Here is a 17617-nt window from a genome sequence, read left to right on the forward strand (position 1 = left end):
TAGAAGTTTAAACGAAGGAGCTCCATAATCCAGCATATTATACTAGAAATTTCCGTGTTTCAGCAAAACAGTGGCTATCTTTCAATAACTTTGCAAACGCTGGTTGTTTTTTGATTATCAGTTCGAAAACTGGCTAGCTCGTGCTATTTTCATGGCAGAATATGTATTTAGAAGAGAATCTGGTGCAAACTTATCTGGATGAGATAATGAACCAAAAAAAATTTCTGCACTCAATTCTTCAGTTACATCCACCCACTTCAGCTCCAAAGTCCAAACAACCTGTGATAACCAACAAATAGTCCGAAATCCGAATATTATTATGCTTCTTAAGGACGGTATATTATCCTCTTGCCAATGTTGAAAACGACCCCAAAAAGATATGGTCATTTTAAGTACATCTATAACGATCAGATTTATGTCCCTTCGCTAAAAATGGCTGCAGAAAGTCAAATTTCTTGTAGTGGATCAACTGCAGTTGATGCACATGTTGTGATGTTAACAGGGAATAGTAACTGCAGTTGAGTTTTCATAGTCAGTGGCGTAGCTTGGAAATTGAACTAAACTAGGATCAAGTGGTACTTAATCAAAAGATCCTTAAGATCATAGGTGCAATATGTACATAATCTTTGACAATTAGAACAATATCTGCAGAAAAAAATTAAAATTTGTTTTTGCTTGATCAAGTTCTATATGCAAGTTATGATAAAGATTTGATATTCTCCTTAGTCATTGGTGGAAAGCTTGCTCATATTGGGAGATGAGTTTAATATACAACATAAAATTGAACCATGAATACGTATACATCATCTACTATAAAAATAAATCTAACTTCTAACTCATCACCTAATAATCAAATGTTGGGACATCATCAAAAGTAGCAGAAAATGCTCTATATGTGGTCCGATCAATGACGCTTCGGTAAGGATCCTCCTCTCTTTTCTTAAGCAAATAATTCACGCTATTTTGAACTTCATATTTTATATGCAAGTACAATTCTCTTGCTTTCTCTCTGTCTTTCAACAAGTCCTGCCTTCCCTTTGTATGAATAGGTTTTCCAAACAAGTAGTAAAAACGACCGGGTACCTTAGGTAAAATGCCCGGGAGATACAACGTTTGGTTGGCAACCTCCCCAGTCATGTCCCTCCTACAGAAAGATTTATAGAACAGTTAGGTGGATATAACAATAAATGGTTCAGAATGAAAGAAGCAAGAGAGGTAGGAGCAAATACTAGGAAACGAGACAAAAACAATAGGGAACCATGAATGAACCTGACTGTTACACCCATCCTCGCTGCCAGTTCGTTGTCACGCCTTATCTGATCACTCAATATAGGAATCTTTTTTAGGTCGTCATAGTCGAGAACTAACTGCAATCAGAACAGCTAAGATCAGGCAAGAATATGCTGAGAAATGGTATATAACTGGTTCCAATTCCTAGTATGAACAAGTATATACAGATCAAAGGGATAAGTGAATAGTTCTTCCTTGTTCTACTTCTTCTACTTCTATGAGTTAAATTTCTCTTTCAAGATTAAGTTATTCGAAAATGCAATATACCCAAGAGAAAATAACTCGCTGCATCTTCCAAATTGAAATGAGACTAGCTAACAGATACGTGACCAAAGCTTTTAAGGGAAATAATATCAAGGAACCAAAAAGCGTCATTATTTCTTCTAATGTTGCAAAGGAAAATATATGTAGGACAGCATAAACAAACCTGTGCTATATCATCTTCCCCAACAACGCCAAATGGCACAATTGTCGCACCAAATCTTGCAGCCATTCTGATGAATTCTGGTTGGTCAGGCCAAATCACCTTGTACTCTTCTCCCTATCACAAATACAAAACCATCAACATAGGAAATAACATCACAAGGAAAAACCCTAACTTGATGACAATGAGGTCATCGTTATTTTCTCGTCATTTCGATGAGGTACACTAGAAGACAGCCAGTCACCAGTCTTTCTCTTCAACTTACCTTTGTGAATAGCAGTTACAGAAAAGCACAGAAAATTATACTAAATCCACTTTGAAGCAAACATTTCCAAAAGAAAAGGTGATATTCTCACTTTGTTATTGGGAATACCAGTTGTAACATATCCCTAAAAGAGACTATGACTACATAAGCTCTGTCGAAGTTCAAGAATATGAGGTGCTTGCTGTTATGTTAGAAGTAAACTGTTAATAGTTAAAATGATAAGAGTGAGAATATTTCAAGATTCAATTCTCAAGTAAGACATATCACACAATGGACAAATATTATGCGTATTGAGGTTGACTTAAAGTGTGTCATGTATTCATCGTATCGTCAATTATTTGATACATTAAGTCTCTTCTCTTATTTTCCAGCAAGAAAGCACTGCTTTATTATTTTTGTGTTACTAGATGTCCATCAAATTCACAAGCAAAATGAGCTTTAATTGCTCATTAACGTCACTGACATCATAAATAATTTTTTATTTTCCAGTTAAATTAGCATCCTCTTTTACGCCCTTGACATTCCAGTGTATGGAACTAACGAGAAGTAACAGACAACCTAAATCTCTAAAACTTTTCCAATATGTCCAGTTATATTCTTAACTAACTTGATGGGAAGTTCAGCCAAGTTATAACTTATAAGAATCATGAACCAACACATTATGCATGTTAATTAAATAACACATATAGAGACATTTATACACATGCAGAAATGTAGTTTTCCATCATCAATTTCACCATTTAACAACTATGAAATGTTCTATAAAGAGACACACTAACTAGACAAGTGTATATCATAGTGGTTAGCTTGCCATCAAATGGAGACCACTGGCTAAGGTGAATAATTACAAAACTGTTAAGAATCTCCTCTGTGAGCCTTTCTGTTCAGCACTGGCCTTACTTTTAGCTAACGGTACTTTTCCTTTTCTGAAGTGAGTTATTTTTAGCTGTCCTTAGTTGCAAGGAAATTCCATCTTTATGGTTTTAGGCATATATGAGTGGTATACTCCCCATGACTCCACTATTCATTAAATTCCTCTAGTTACAGAAGAAAATGTATCTACAAGCAGAGAATTCCAGTATTAAGTACCAGTAATTCACATCCTAGCGTAAAGGTAAGGAACTGGAGTCAAATAATGACTTTAAAGTGGATAACAATTTTAACAGACTTGTAGGAGAAGGCATGAACAGCAATAGTACAAGGCTTCCCATTAAAATAGAAGATGGAATTAACCAAGGGAAGATTATGACGCACCTTACGATGTAAGGCCTCACGGGCACCACCAGGATACAGCAGAACATGTGACTTTGTTGCAAGCAACTTAAAAAAGTTGCTGGCAGTGACAGGCGTAGCTCCATATAGTCTCAGCATATCAAAGATTGAACTTTCGTTAGTTTCACTCTCAATCAGCTGAGTGAACAATGTTGGATGTGCTATACCACGAAGTAAAATTTTCTTCTGCCTCAAATATTCTTCAACAAGAGGGATTACTTCTAAACCCATAAGCATGTGATAACCAACCAACAATACAGGGCCTTCACATGGGACCCCTGCTAGACCTCTTACAATTTTCCCATTTTCCATTGTGGATAACATAACTGAACCAGTAAAATTGATATACCATCTGCAATATCATTTTGCATAATATTAGCTGCAAGGTGCAAGATATTAACACACATGCATTATAAATCAAAAAGGTAGCTGAAAATTTGTTAGTTTGATTGGCGTATTAAAGGAAAAAAGAAAGACTTTCTTTTCATGTAGAAAAATTGAGATACCATCTGCAATATCATGTAGAAAAAAGTATTTTCTTTCATTTCAACAAAATAAGTACTTTCTTTTCATGATGTAAAAAAAGTATTTTTTTTTATTCAATAAAATGAGTAATTTCCTTTTGTGTTGCAGAAAAGATACTTTCTTTTTCAACAAAATAAAGTATTTTTTTTTTTTAGTTATCAAGCTCAAATGTTAATGTTGTTCTTGTGTGAAAACGTAAAGTAGCACATTAGTTCCTTTGTGTTTGTGTGAATTTTGAAAAGAATAATTAAATTCTTAAAGAAAATAGAGTCCGGGGAGGGGGGAGGGGAAGGAGTACATGAAACATGGGGATTTTGCGGAAGGTGGGTTGAGGAGAGTAGCATAAAAAATTATTTTCCTAAAAATATTTTATACTCTCTAACCAAACACTAGATTATATTTTCGGGAAAAAATTTTCCACTCACCAACCAAACAAGGGAAAATAAGTGATAAAACCACTCATTTTCCAGGAAACATTTTCCTTCATACCAAACACACCCTTTATCTGTTTGGTTTTTAACATGCCGTTTTAGTATGTCAATGGAGCTTTTTGCGCAATGTAACCTTAATTCCAAGAAACAAGTTCAAAAGAGAAGTTTTTAGAAGGCCAAATACATAGACAACCCAATAAACTTGGCCCAATTTTTCATTTTGGCCTTTAACTCAGCCTTGTTCCATTTTGACCCTCCAACCCCATTTTTTTTGTTCCACTTTGACACAAAAGCTGACTAGATTCCATGTGTGATTTGCCTCACCCTTGTAGACGCGTGAGAGCCATTTTTTAAGCCAAATTTCATACTCCCATCGTAGAGGCGGATCTAGAATTTAAATCCTATGGATTCAATTTTAATGTTTTTAACATTGAACCCATTATATTTTTAAAGTTATGGGTTTATATCTATTTTTTTTACAATTTTAATGAATTTTTACATATAAATTTTTACTCCCGTCGAAAGTTATGGGTTTAGTTGAAATCGAAGTTATTACTGAAAATATATATAAAAAATATTTTTTCCACGGGAGGGGAGCAGAAAAAACGAAAAAAATAATAATTTGAAATGACAAAAAAAAATTGCGGGGGGTGGGTGGGGCAATGGGGTGGGGGTAGCAGCTGCATATTTGTCCGCGCTGCATTTTTACCTGGGATAAAAGTTTTTGTGTCAAAGTGGAACAAAAGAACCCATTATATTTTTAAATGCTATGGGTTTATATCTATTTTTTTTACAATTTTAATGAATTTTTACATACAAATTTTTACTCTGCGTTTCAGTTGAACCCGTAGTTATTATTGAAAATATATTAAAAAAATATTTTTTTCCCCGGGATGTGGGCAGAAAAAATGAAAAAAATAATAATTTGAAATTACAAAAAAAAAAGTTAAAGCTGCATTTTTACTTGGGAGAAAAATTTTTGTGTCAAAGTGGAACAAAAGAAATGAGGTTGGAGGGCCAAAATGGAGCAAGGCATAGTTAAAGTGCCAAAATGAAAAATTGGGCTAAGTTTAATGGTATGTATATGTATTTGTCCTTTTTAGAAGAGAAAAAAAGTTCAAAAGAGAAGGATGACAAATTAGCGTCATTCCCCTGGTTGTTTCAACTAGTTCAATCACCCCTTCCTCTAATCACTTATTCAAGTAATTTTGTCTACCGCGTGGACATTCAATGATGGTCTATCAGTGAAGACTTTGGCCAATCTCTAGATTCAAATTGACTCAACCTTCCTTATATTGCAGGAGGGATTTCCCATCTCCTTTTCCCCTTGAAGTTTAATGACCTTACACAAATCGCAGTCAACCAATTCAAGACTCTTGCATTGTGGAACTTTGTTAGGCAGTGACTATTTATTGTTCTAAATGCAAGTCAGCATAGGAATTCATCACAGATTCTTAAATATATATTTGCTTCTCCACGTCTTTATCGATAAAGGGTAACAAATAGAGGTTAGTTGAATATTTTGTCAAAGTAGGTGTGGTTCACAATTAGTCATATAATTTAAATTAATGTTAAGCTGTAGTTCAAATCAGCCCTAATTTGTATCACATATGCTCGACTACACAAACATATGTATTCTACTACAGACTGCACAGGGAAAGAAAAGATCATGCAAACAAGTGGGAGAAAGAACAACGAGAAACAAGGAAGAACTACTGGGAAAAATAGAAAAGGGAAAAAAGGGATAAGCTTATGCTCGATGATATGCTACAACCAAGTATTTGCCTGATGCACCTTACACTCAAATAGTCAAATTACCTAAAGTCCTGGACTGCTTTCTTGAACTCTGACATACTAGGAGGCAGAAAATCCATGACATAATCATGCCTTTTTGAATGACGATATTTACTAGTACCTTTGATGATGGATAGCAGATTAATACCATCTTCCTGCACAATCAAAACTGCAGTCAACCAACTGCTTCAAAGTTCCCACGACGGAATCCATCCACATAGCATAAGGTCATGTTACAGGAATACAACTACCAGTCACCAGACTCACCAAAAACCATAAGAATCCAAAAACAACCTCTAATTTTCTGTCTTTTTATTAGATTTTCAACTGCAGATTTCAGACAATTTCAAAAAACTAAAACAGAAAGGGAAAGAGAACATAGAATTACATCTGCATTTAGCAAAAGATAGGATTTTCCATTGACTACACTCAGGCATTGAGGGGGATGTACACTAAATTGAAATGGAGAAGGAATACGCACTGACTTATTAACCCTCTCCAGGCATGAATATCGGATACCATTATAGCTTTAAACTTTTAACGAGGGTATGGAAAAAGTATGTCAAGTTATAAAAGGCAAAACACAATAAAACAATAATAATAAAAATAATAATAATCTTAAGCATGCTCAAATGCTATTATTATCTAAGCTGTGTAAAATGTGGCAATTTTATTTTTCTAATGCTACTTTTACTGCAAACTTCATGTTTGAACTTGATAAAATCTTAAGCATGCTCAAATGCTATTATTATCTTAACACTGAACACCACTTGTGAAAAAAAATCTAAAGGTCCAGACGGACTTGTACTTATAGAAAACTTTTAAATTATTCAATTGTTCTAACTTCGAAAACTAAGAAGTGCAAGCGGCAAGTGACAGCTTATTTTGGATCAGTAAATTAAAGTAAGAGTGAAGTGTTATCTTAATATCTATTTCTAGGGCACCTAGAGAAACAAGAAAAACAATTGGGGACTAAATCAAATTATGAAACTTATTAAAAACAATGATAAGTTATTGAGGCTCCCTACAGCTACCGTCTGATTTATTTAAAGTTACCACAAATATAGTAAGGACAGTAACTCCTGAAAGAAAGCAGTTAGTTTTATTTCTTTAAAAGGAAGAAGCATGATAAGATCCCAAAAAGGGAAGAACTCCTCACTTACCAATAAAATAGCATGTCCATTGTCTTTGAAGTACCGTACTTTGCAGTTTCTTAATGAACTTGCTAGCCTCTGAGCTTCATTTGCACTTGGAAGCATGTTGTCCTTGCCACTATACATTACAATTCAGTTCCATCACTTCTTATTTAAAAATGTTTATCCACTAGGAAGAATAAATTCAAGCTCATGCATGCATGGAATACAGAGAGAAAATCCTACAGAGGATATTAGCAATCTTTTCCTCATAAGGCAGAAGTATGCTCGTAAGGATATACATCAATTTAGGTTCCATGAGATTTTTTTCACTTTTCAGAACATCAATTAAGAAAGATTAAAGAATTTAATGGAACCGAAGGATTATTATGGAAAAAAAATTGACGCTTATTAACTATTATGACCCCTAAAGTATAACAACTGATGAAAACCTAAGTATAGAGTATTTCTCACCTTTAGTTCTGCATGAGTTATCCCGGACAAAAACAATGAAATTGATTATTGCAATTTCGTAAAGCAAATGGTAACTACTCCAAAACAGACTCTACCCATGAACTTCACCTTCGCTGTAGTGCAAGATATTTGAATTAAATGTTTTGGTCCAAAGACTACTTATAAGCTTCGTACTGTACGAGATGATCCACCAAAAAGAGAGAAAACGAAAAAATAAAAAGAAAAACCAAAAAAAAGAAAAGGTGAAGAAACATAAACTAATTCTTTAGATAATTGGTCTAGAAAAGGCCTATGAGGCATAACTACAAGGCCTAGTGTACCAATATTCAGAATTGAGCAAAAAGCTTGAACCTACATACCCGCACAAAAAACTTCAGTCACAACAACATAAAGAGAAGTAGAGAACAGAGATCAGACCTAGCAAGCATAAGTACTTCAGCGTTAACAGCATGGAGACGGGAATTTGAATAAGATGAAGCAGATCTAAGAAGCTTCAACTTCCAGAGAAGAGTTTCCTTTGGTATAATATCAGCCACACCCTGAAGAAAGGGAGCGGGATACAATTACTGTAACGTGAATCCCTTTACAATTTCCTATCGGAAAAAATGACATGGAACTTCAAATCATTTGACTGACCAAGCATAAGAATCTATCTTCTTAGTTCTCTTCTTTAAACAATGGCCGTTCTTCTTCTTCTAGTATGCACATTGTCCTCTTCTGCTACTTCTAATTTTGGCCTACTCTTTTCTTCTCTTTTCTACTCTCTTAGTATAGTTTCTAGAGTATTTAAACATGAAAAGTTCTGTCACTCATACAAGGAGTTCTGTTTTAATTTGATCCAAGCTCTGACAGAACTATCATTTTGGTTAATATCATAGTTATTATCCTAGACAACAAGTGAAGAAACTGAAACTAGCACTTGCTAAAACCAGTCTATACAAAAGTCTTCCTGTAGCAATAGAGAAACCTAAATCCAGGAAGAATCAAAGTAGTTCAAGCAGAACTTACAGAAAGGTGGACCAGGAAAGCAGTGAGGTTGTCAGAGAGATGTTGAATAATTTGTCTAGGAGGAAGCATGGAATCAATGTTAACCATCGCCATCTTCATTGGATCACCTGATGCAGAAATGGCACATTATTTTGTCGACAATATGAAGAACTTGCCAGTTGCAACTGCACATTGTTCATCAATGTAAAGGGGAAAAAGGACGAAATAAAGGGTTATAAGAAATATATCCTCTTCAACACAATTTTCGAACAGGAAAAAATCAACAAGAACTAAGAATGCATAAGCAACTCAATTTTGGATTGATGTCTCATAAAGTTCCGAGATTACTGCAAGGTATAATCAAGATTTATGTGTGGTACAAGTTTCTAGTAGAAGAAATATCAACACTATGAACACTCGAAATATTATTCAGCTAAAGAGGAAAATGACGACATCAATTAACACGCAACGGTTAAAGGCAACACAGATCTTGTAAAGGTCAGAAATCAAAGAAACATTTTAATAAATGCACCAAAACTAAACTTGGAAGTTAGAGATGGTTATATTCTGGGGAAGAGATTGAATTATACCCATAATAAAGCTCAAAAGATAAGGGACTGTCACATGAAATTCATCAGGCAAAGACTCTAGAAGAGGAAGCAAAGGTTGGAGAGGCGTCCTGCCAAATGAAGTTGCTGAAAGATACAGAAACTGAAAATTAGATAATGGATTACTATAGCATGCCATAAGGAGTTACAGTAAGAAGTTGCTCTCTTTCTGATAGCTTACCTGGATTAGCTAATATAAGAACAAGGTCAATCTTAGGGTTACGAGCAGCAACAGCAAGAGCCAAGCACCCTCCAAATGAATCTCCAACTAAATAAATAGGCTTGTTTGGAGATGAAGCATGCCTCATCTTCACAGTTTCCTCGACATATTCCACCAGTTCTATACGATTTAAGCAAATAGAATATTATCATAAACTATATTCTTTTCCAGCTGTGATAAATCTCACTTACAGATGAACCAAAACCAAAACACATTCAGATAAAATCAACATATGTCAAAGAAAATATTCTGAGGTCATAGCTGAACTCCAAACTTGCAAACGGTAAAAGCCAAACTCTCAATAACTGAACCCACAAAAGAAGCATCATTCATAATTTCCAACCCCAATCTCCAAAATGGTAAAAAGTACACCTTTACCTTTTATTCCAGTTCTTAAAGCTTTTGGCTGGCGGTTAACCATACAAGGACAACTATATGAAAAAGAGAAAGAAGTAGAAAGCAAGAAAACATAAAACTCCAATTTCGCCAATTTTATATTCCCTAAGCATGTGATTAAGTAGTTTGGTTCTCAATTCGATCATTTAAAAGAGAGACACATGTGAGATAATTGGAGAGACATACATAATGTCAAACTACTGCCTTCTATATTGATTCCTTCCAGCAGCCTCCAATGTTTCTTCTTCAAGTAGTCACCCAAATTCTTTCTATCAGTCCTTGCAAATGCAGGAACCTATGATATTTTTTAATAGTGACCTCTTTCGGTTGGTGATTTTGTACAGTAAAGCTTCTAAAAAAGTGATACTTGTTGCAAGTACAACATAAATCCAGAATAGATGGTTTCTCAATTGAACCAACCAACATATGCACAAAGCAGTAATTAAGAGAAGAAATACTATACCTTCAAATGGTGTTCGATCATACACAGGAATATGCAAGCACCAAACCTGAAAAACTCTGCAACAAGCAAGTTACAGTATCATATAATTGTGGAATCATGAAGCTGACTGATTGCTGCCTCGGCATCAATAGGGAAAGAACAATACCAGAACCAGATGAATATTATTACATGTTATAGAAGAGTGTGCGGTACTTACTTCCCAAGAGCCTTCTCATGTAAAACAAGACCCAAACCAGTGCCATCCATTCCTATACATTCGAATAGCATTCTAGTTAGTCATTCAAATTCAACAATAAAAACTGTATCTTAGGAACAGCATGCATGGCTTGGTGAAATGTATTGCTACATCTAAAAATGCAAAGGAAACCCTACAGAAATTCAACAACAAAAACTGTGTCCTAGAAATCGCACGCATGACTTGCTGAAATGAACTGCTACATATATCTAACCGATTCAAAGGCTTTTCCTCAAAATTTAGGACTACAAATACTGGTGTTAATTCCCCTATCTGTACCACTAAATTATAACAAAAGCTTTGTTCAATCATTATTTTTCTTTTCATTTTGAAGATTACCAGGCAGATAAAGAAGGAGAGGGGAGTCTTTCAAAGGAGGGCCAGCTGATATGGGAGTAAACCACCGCGGAGGACCTCCATCGGGCTTAATAATGTCCGATGCTATCTCAAGAAAATCCTTCACAGTTTGAGTTCCATATCCGTCATCCCAAAGGGGTTCCAATTTGTCTTGAATATCCTCTTTGCTCTTCTCCTTAATACTTGAAGTCAGATGACTATTTTCCACATCATCTACTGGGATAACTTTCTCCTTTTCCTCAATAGAAGATACACCATTAACTTTAACAGTATCTGAAGACAATAATGTGGAGTCCCTGCTAGCTAAGCACCTGATTTGAGCTATACACTGAGGCTTATAGTCTTGGTTAAGAGCAAAACGAGGGGTTGCCCAGAAATTTCGCAGAAGAGAAGCCATGGTTTCTGCAACCAATGGCCACAAAACTGCAAAGTTCAAACTTTTGAACAAGTACTGAATAGGCTCCAAAATATAGGCCCTCTCTCTCACTCTCTATATGTTTATGAAAACAACACTAGAAAGCGAAATTTAACCCGTTTTGTCCACCACTACCATCAAAAGGAATGACAAGAAGAATAGCAGGTGAAAGTGAAAGATGAATGCCTAATTTGCAAAAACAAAGAAACTTTGAAAACTCAAGACTTCTCTAATCACATGAAATCTGAACCAACCAATTAAAGAAAGCTTAAAGACACAAAGTTTTGTTAGATTCTTGTCTAAAAAAAAGTCTATTACAATAAATAAACACACAAAAAACAACAATGAATTCACCACTAGTACTTCATAGCTAATCCAGAACAGACAAATTACCCTCTCAGTGAGGTGAAAGTGGAAGGTGCAGGGAGATATAGTAAAATAAGGCAAGTGGGGTCTGACAAAACTACACTTTTTACATGTGGCCTTACTTGAACTAGTGAAACATACCATCCAATTACAATATTTTACAAACTTCTTGGAAATTTCTCGAGATAACAAAAGCACATGCACTGTTCATAATTCATAAACAATTAAAAATTGTAAATGAAGGCGGGATTGGATGTTTACTTACCAAATCAGAAGAACCCATATGTGGCTTTTTATGGGAGTTACACTCCATTAATGGAAAATTTTAAAGGTAAAAAAATGCTAGAACTTTTTCAGAGAATGGAGAATCTCGTAAGTAGCTTGAATTGTTTGATGGTGACTGTTGGTGGAGAATTTGGTGGCAGATTCTATAATTTGCAAAGTACCTAAAACGTTTCCTTCTTTTTGTTTTCTTCTCTTTCCTTTTCCTTTGAAATATTTTTAACTAATTTTTTTTTTTCCATAATAAATTCTTAATCGTAGTCAATAGGAAAATTTGCACCTTTCTCTTCAAATACTTTGATATGTGAAATTCATCCATTTGAGACTTTGAGTAGATATTTTTTTCGTAAAGACTTTTTTCTATGTGACGTCTCATTTCAAAATCAAATACAGTAGTTAATATGCAATTTAGGTGGACATTGATCTTTTCTGGATTCGTTGTCATTGTTGAGCAATAATGAATAAATTAACATTTATCTTCTTTAGATTTGCTGTCATTATTGAGCAATAATAAATAAAAATAATCATTACATTAGTGTTCTTGTTTGACAAAGTTAAGGACATCCCTATCTGAAGTGACATTTGGTTAGTGATGTTGACTAATACTGCATAAAATTGCTTTTATTTCCACAAAATTTTTATAGAACGTAAAATAAAATACTTTATTATTAATATCCTATTATAATTCGTACATAATATGTTTCTAAGCTTCTTTTTTTTTTTTTCATCCATGCATAACTTATTTCAAAACCAAACAATCCCTCCCTGAAGGTCATATCAATTATGTGTATAACTTATTTGGAGTTTTGTGTTTCTTTAAACAATTATCCCATTCAGTAGAGTTCTGTGAAAACACAAAATCAGAACTCATATAGAGCAATTCTGTGGGTAGAGTAAACAACGACTTTAATTACATTACAGAAATGAGAAACACCCCCCCCCCCGGTAAAGCCAAATTACCCCACCACCCAAAAAAAAACATAAATAACTCAAAATTCCATTTTCCTTACCTTTTATGTGAAAATGACACCAGGTAGCCACTTTTAAGTATTTTGTTTAAAATATATCCACATGTTACAATATATTCAAAGATTAGTCAATTTTGCTCAAACTTCAAGACAAAGCATCCTAGAATTTAAATCTCAAAGTTCAAACTTTCAGGACGTGTCCTAAAGTTCGAAAATTGTATCCAGAAGTTCGAATCTTATGTCCTAAATTTTAAATTAGTAGTTCAGAAATTCACGACACTTAATATTCTAAATTTTTGAGCTGCTAATTTGAAATTCAGAATACCTAGTCCTGAAGTTTGGGTGAATTAGTTAATCTTTAAATTCATTGTAAATTATAGATATATTTTAAACAGCGGGCTTAAGGGTGGGTATTGCTGCACTTCGCCCACCTTTTCCTCTTCTCTTATACTGCATGGGCTTGGGTCTGCTGGGATCGAATTGGGTCATGAATGAGGCCCATTATTGTCCAACCTGATAATTAGGTCTAGCCTTTTAGTTTTTAATGATTGTTTTTTTTTTTCTTAAAAAAGAATGAATATACTTCTTAGATATGTCGGGTTAAATATTAATATTCCCCGGTTCTGATAATTAAAGTCTCTGACAGGTATCCATTCTTTAGATTAGAGATGCCTCCCTCGAAGAAAAGCAAAGGTAAAAGCAACTCAGCCGAGTTAACTCAGCCGGCTGTATCAACTCCCAAAATTCCGGCGTGCTTCCGCGCCATTCCTCCGTCGTCCGTCGCCATCACGATCCACGCCAAGCCAGGGTCGAAAATCGCGACCGTCACTGACTTGGATGACGATGCAGTTGGTGTCCAAATTGACGCACCTGCTAAAGATGGTGAAGCTAATGCTGCCCTAATCGATTATATAAGCTCCGTTGTTGGGGTCAAAAGAAGACAAGTTTCTATAGGTTCTGGGTCGAAATCCAGGGATAAGGTCCTCATTGTCGAGGATGTTACTTTACAGGGTGTTTTTGATGCTCTCGCCAAAGTTTTGAAAGATCAGTGACAGAAACAACAGATCAAAGGAAAAGAATTTTACAGGGCAGAACTGGAGACTCTGATCGTGTAAATAGGTGCCAAAATGTGCAAGTACATGAAAATACTCTTTATTACCTCTTCTTAATGTCCTACTATTTTGTGTTGTTTCAACTGATGTTGCCGGATTCGGTTTCTCCATCTTTGCATTTTAAAAGTTCATGTCATTTCTGAACTGCTGGATAATTGAAATGTTTTGGAACAATTACACTTAGACCACATAACGCAAATTGGCCCATATTTCAAATCTTTAACCGGCTTAGCCCAATGTGTCATGATTTGAAAAGAAATTATTGATAGCTATCCGATTTAGTTGTCTGAAGCTTCTGCTTTGCATTTTCTGCTACAAATAGTAGTTGATTGTGTGCCAAAAATTAATTTCTTTAAAACCTTGGCCTATTATCGTTTGGGTTACAGATTTGCAAACCTACTTGCAGTGTTTGCGGGTGGACGTAAGAAAATTGAAGAAGAGAAAATTAAAGAATAGACTATCGAATAACATTCAAAACTTCGATTTCGAAAATAGCATTTTTTAAGTTTGTTAGTTGTTTGGATCGGATGTTGGTCCGATTAATTGAAAATATCAAGAGGAGTTCAAAATTAAAATTTGAAGTGATTTGGATTAGATTTGAGCAATATTTGAGATAAATTTCAGAAAAAACGCAAAGAAGAAGACTAGTAAGTTTTTGTATAATGATGTATAATATTATATAATAGTGTATATGTGTATATAAATACCTCTTATATACTATTATACTCTTTTATATATCTTTATACAAAACGTCTGTATAGGAACTTCTTCCACGATTTTCATGTCACGACCTAAACCGATGGGCCGCGACGGGTGCCTGAATCCTACCTGTCGTCCACCCCTAAGTATACGTCTAAGATATAAATATGAATAACATCTGCTGAATTACGACAATAACATATGTGAAGAAAACCTGTCAACAAGGCATATGTACGTATACAGGCAGAATACAGTGGGAAAGCCGGCAAGGCTGCTATAGAGAACTATACATCCAAAATTGAAAGCCGACAAAGCCACATACAACCCAACTAGACATACTGTCTACAGATCTCTAATGGAAACATAATTGTATAAAGACGGGATATATATACACACACACAAAAACGTATCGTACCAAATTCAAAAGCAGCTCCAGATCAAGTGAAGCACGCCAACTCTCGCTGATCAAGGATCCTAAGAAGGGGGACCCCCGTGAAATAGGGCATCAGTACGAAAAATGTACTGAGTATATAAGGCATGAAAATTAGTATGTAAAAGACATAGATGAAACATGGAATGCAGAAACACTATCTTTAAATCTGAATAACTCTGTAAATTCTGAAACGTTTATAATGTCATGCACGTGCGTATAAATATCGTGTCATGCATAGGTATGGGTGTACATCATATCATCAAGCCACTGATGGCATCCCATCATATCATCTCGGTCACTGTGGACAATATCATCAACATATACCAGCTGATCAGGTGGTGGTGCGTATATAACGCCGTAAACTTTTCACATATCCCATATACATATATTTACATATATATGCGTATATAACGTCATCTGGTCATGGGTCAATGCACATGAGTGAAATGCATGAAAAATACGTAATAATCTCAATATTTCTTCCGGATAAATTTTTCCAACTGCGTATTATTCTGAGACTCATGAACAGAAAATTATCATGGGGAATCAAGAATATAGACACCCCTAATAATTCTATGAATAGAGTAATTTATGGAAACTGTGTATTTGTTCGTTTCTTCAATATAATTTGGACCATGCCAAAAGAAAGAATGGAGGGCCTTAACATATATATTCCTGGAATTATTTGAACGGAATAAAGCTTCTGCTTCCGTGAAATATGTTAGAATGAAATTCTGCCTGAATCCCTTGAAATTTTGAAACGAAATTTGGTGGCTTCTTTGAAATTTCAATTGAAAATTTTGAATTGTTGAACGAAATTATTCTGCTTTTCACGTTTTTGGTTCAAAGACAGAATGCAAATGGAATTTATTTTGTTCCTACGTTCTTGGTTTGATTTGCTTCTGTTTCTAGCCTTGGAATGGATTTGATATCAATTTGTGATAATATCACATTTGTGGATTGTCAGATTCCTTCGAGGAGTTATCTCGATAAAATAAACTTTTCTTATTCCTTAGGTGTAAGACACCTATTTACAAGAGTTATGAGTCACCCTTTTAAATTGGTGGCTTTGTGCCACGTGGAGAGTGGGCGAAGATTAGTAATCTTTACCCACTTATTAGTTAATTGGGTAATGTTTCGTTATTCGGTAATTAACCAATTATCCGTATAATTTAAAAATTACCCCAAATTACTTTAAAAATCTATTTAGTTTTAATATACTTCATATATATACTTTATATATTATACTACCGTGGTCATATGGTACCTTGCATGGTACTAGTTCGTAATTATCGGGTATTATCGCTCGACCCATATTTTACTCCAAATTGGCCACTTTCAACGAAACTCGTTTTCTTTAATTCGTATACCCTTTATCCTTCATGACACTTATTTATCGCTTGTTACAAATAGCATAAATATGTTAACATCAAGATAATATCATCCCCGAATTCACGTCGGTTAACTGAAAACGAAATTTTAACGTACGAAAACGCGATATGTAACATTTCAGTTGCAATTTTTGTTCAAAATCATTCCAAATCTTCATTAAATGACTTCAAATTTAGTATACAACCTCCTTATGCTATTTCTAACAAGTCTAAAGGACCCTCATTCCAAATTTCTCACAAAAGCAGATTCGAAATTTAAATAAACTTATTTAAGCTTGTTTAACAATGATGGACCAGTTTAAATCTTTACTAAATGACTTCAAATTTTGTATACAACCTCCTTATATTATTTCTAACAAGTCTAAACAACATCCACTCCAAATTACAGATTCGAAAATTATATTAAAAGCTTGAGAATTTTTTTGAAAAAATTGAATAATAATTTCGAAAACCTATTTGGAGTTGAATGTTGAATCTTAGCCTATTATTTTTTGGCTACAGCTTTGTGAAGTTAAATATAAGCGACTTAGTTACAATGTATGTGTGTGAGTTGTATTTATATGTAATTCCCCCAAATGTTTTTTGTTTGATGGAAGAAAAAAAAATTAAAGTCTCTCAACAACAAAAGGAATTATCGATAAGCCAACAACTTCACAAAACCATATTCAACTCCATAGGGGTCGTTTGGTTACAGAGTTATCTCGAGATTATAATTCATGGATTGTAATCCTGGGATTAATAATCTCTGGATTAAGTACCAATGCTTTGTTTGGTTCATTGAATTAAAAATAGGATATACCGTGTATAATCCCAAAACTTGTATTTGATTTGAAACTAAATAAACTTGAACAAATCATTTGTTTCAATTTTTAACCTTAGTTATTTTAGAGACTTAGATATATTTAGTTTTTTTAAGAATAAAGATGGGGATATCACAAAAACCAAAAGAGATCTATAATATAACTCTATAGAATAGAAGTTTTGTAATGTTATAATCCTTGTCTTGTAATATTCTAGAATCAAAAGATTGGATCACTACTTTATTATTGTTCACTGCTTGTTTTTTAGAAAATGTTC

The 17617-nt window shown here is 34.4% G+C and overlaps 2 protein-coding genes across 3 annotated transcripts; one reads left to right on the forward strand and one right to left on the reverse strand.

Annotated features, from left to right (window-relative positions):
• Positions 1–697: 697 nt before the first annotated feature.
• LOC104226277 (phytyl ester synthase 1, chloroplastic) lies at positions 698–12190 on the reverse strand. 2 transcript variants are annotated; one of them, XM_009778229.2, is made up of 13 exons: positions 11921–12190; positions 10479–10530; positions 10283–10338; positions 9385–9543; positions 9186–9290; positions 8617–8723; positions 8026–8147; positions 7165–7273; positions 6026–6156; positions 3234–3603; positions 1718–1831; positions 1270–1367; positions 698–1144 (listed from the first exon to the last, which is right to left on the reverse strand). In XM_009778229.2, the coding sequence occupies exons 2-13, from the start codon at positions 10526–10528 to the stop codon at positions 844–846; spliced, it is 1722 nt and encodes a 573-aa protein (XP_009776531.1). In that variant the 5' UTR covers positions 10529–10530; positions 11921–12190; the 3' UTR covers positions 698–843. The 2 variants fall into 2 exon arrangements, with proteins under 2 accessions (XP_009776531.1, XP_009776530.1); XM_009778228.2 differs by lacking the exon at positions 11921–12190 and adding an exon at positions 10857–11850.
• A 1383-nt stretch (positions 12191–13573) lies between these two features.
• On the forward strand, positions 13574–13957 carry LOC104226276 (uncharacterized). Its single transcript, XM_009778227.2, has one exon. The coding sequence runs from the start codon at positions 13574–13576 to the stop codon at positions 13955–13957; it is 384 nt and encodes a 127-aa protein (XP_009776529.1).
• The last annotated feature ends 3660 nt before the right edge of the window (positions 13958–17617 follow it).

This window comes from Nicotiana sylvestris, chromosome 1 (genome assembly GCF_000393655.2).
Source record: "Nicotiana sylvestris chromosome 1, ASM39365v2, whole genome shotgun sequence".
Lineage (NCBI taxonomy): Eukaryota > Viridiplantae > Streptophyta > Magnoliopsida > Solanales > Solanaceae > Nicotiana > Nicotiana sylvestris.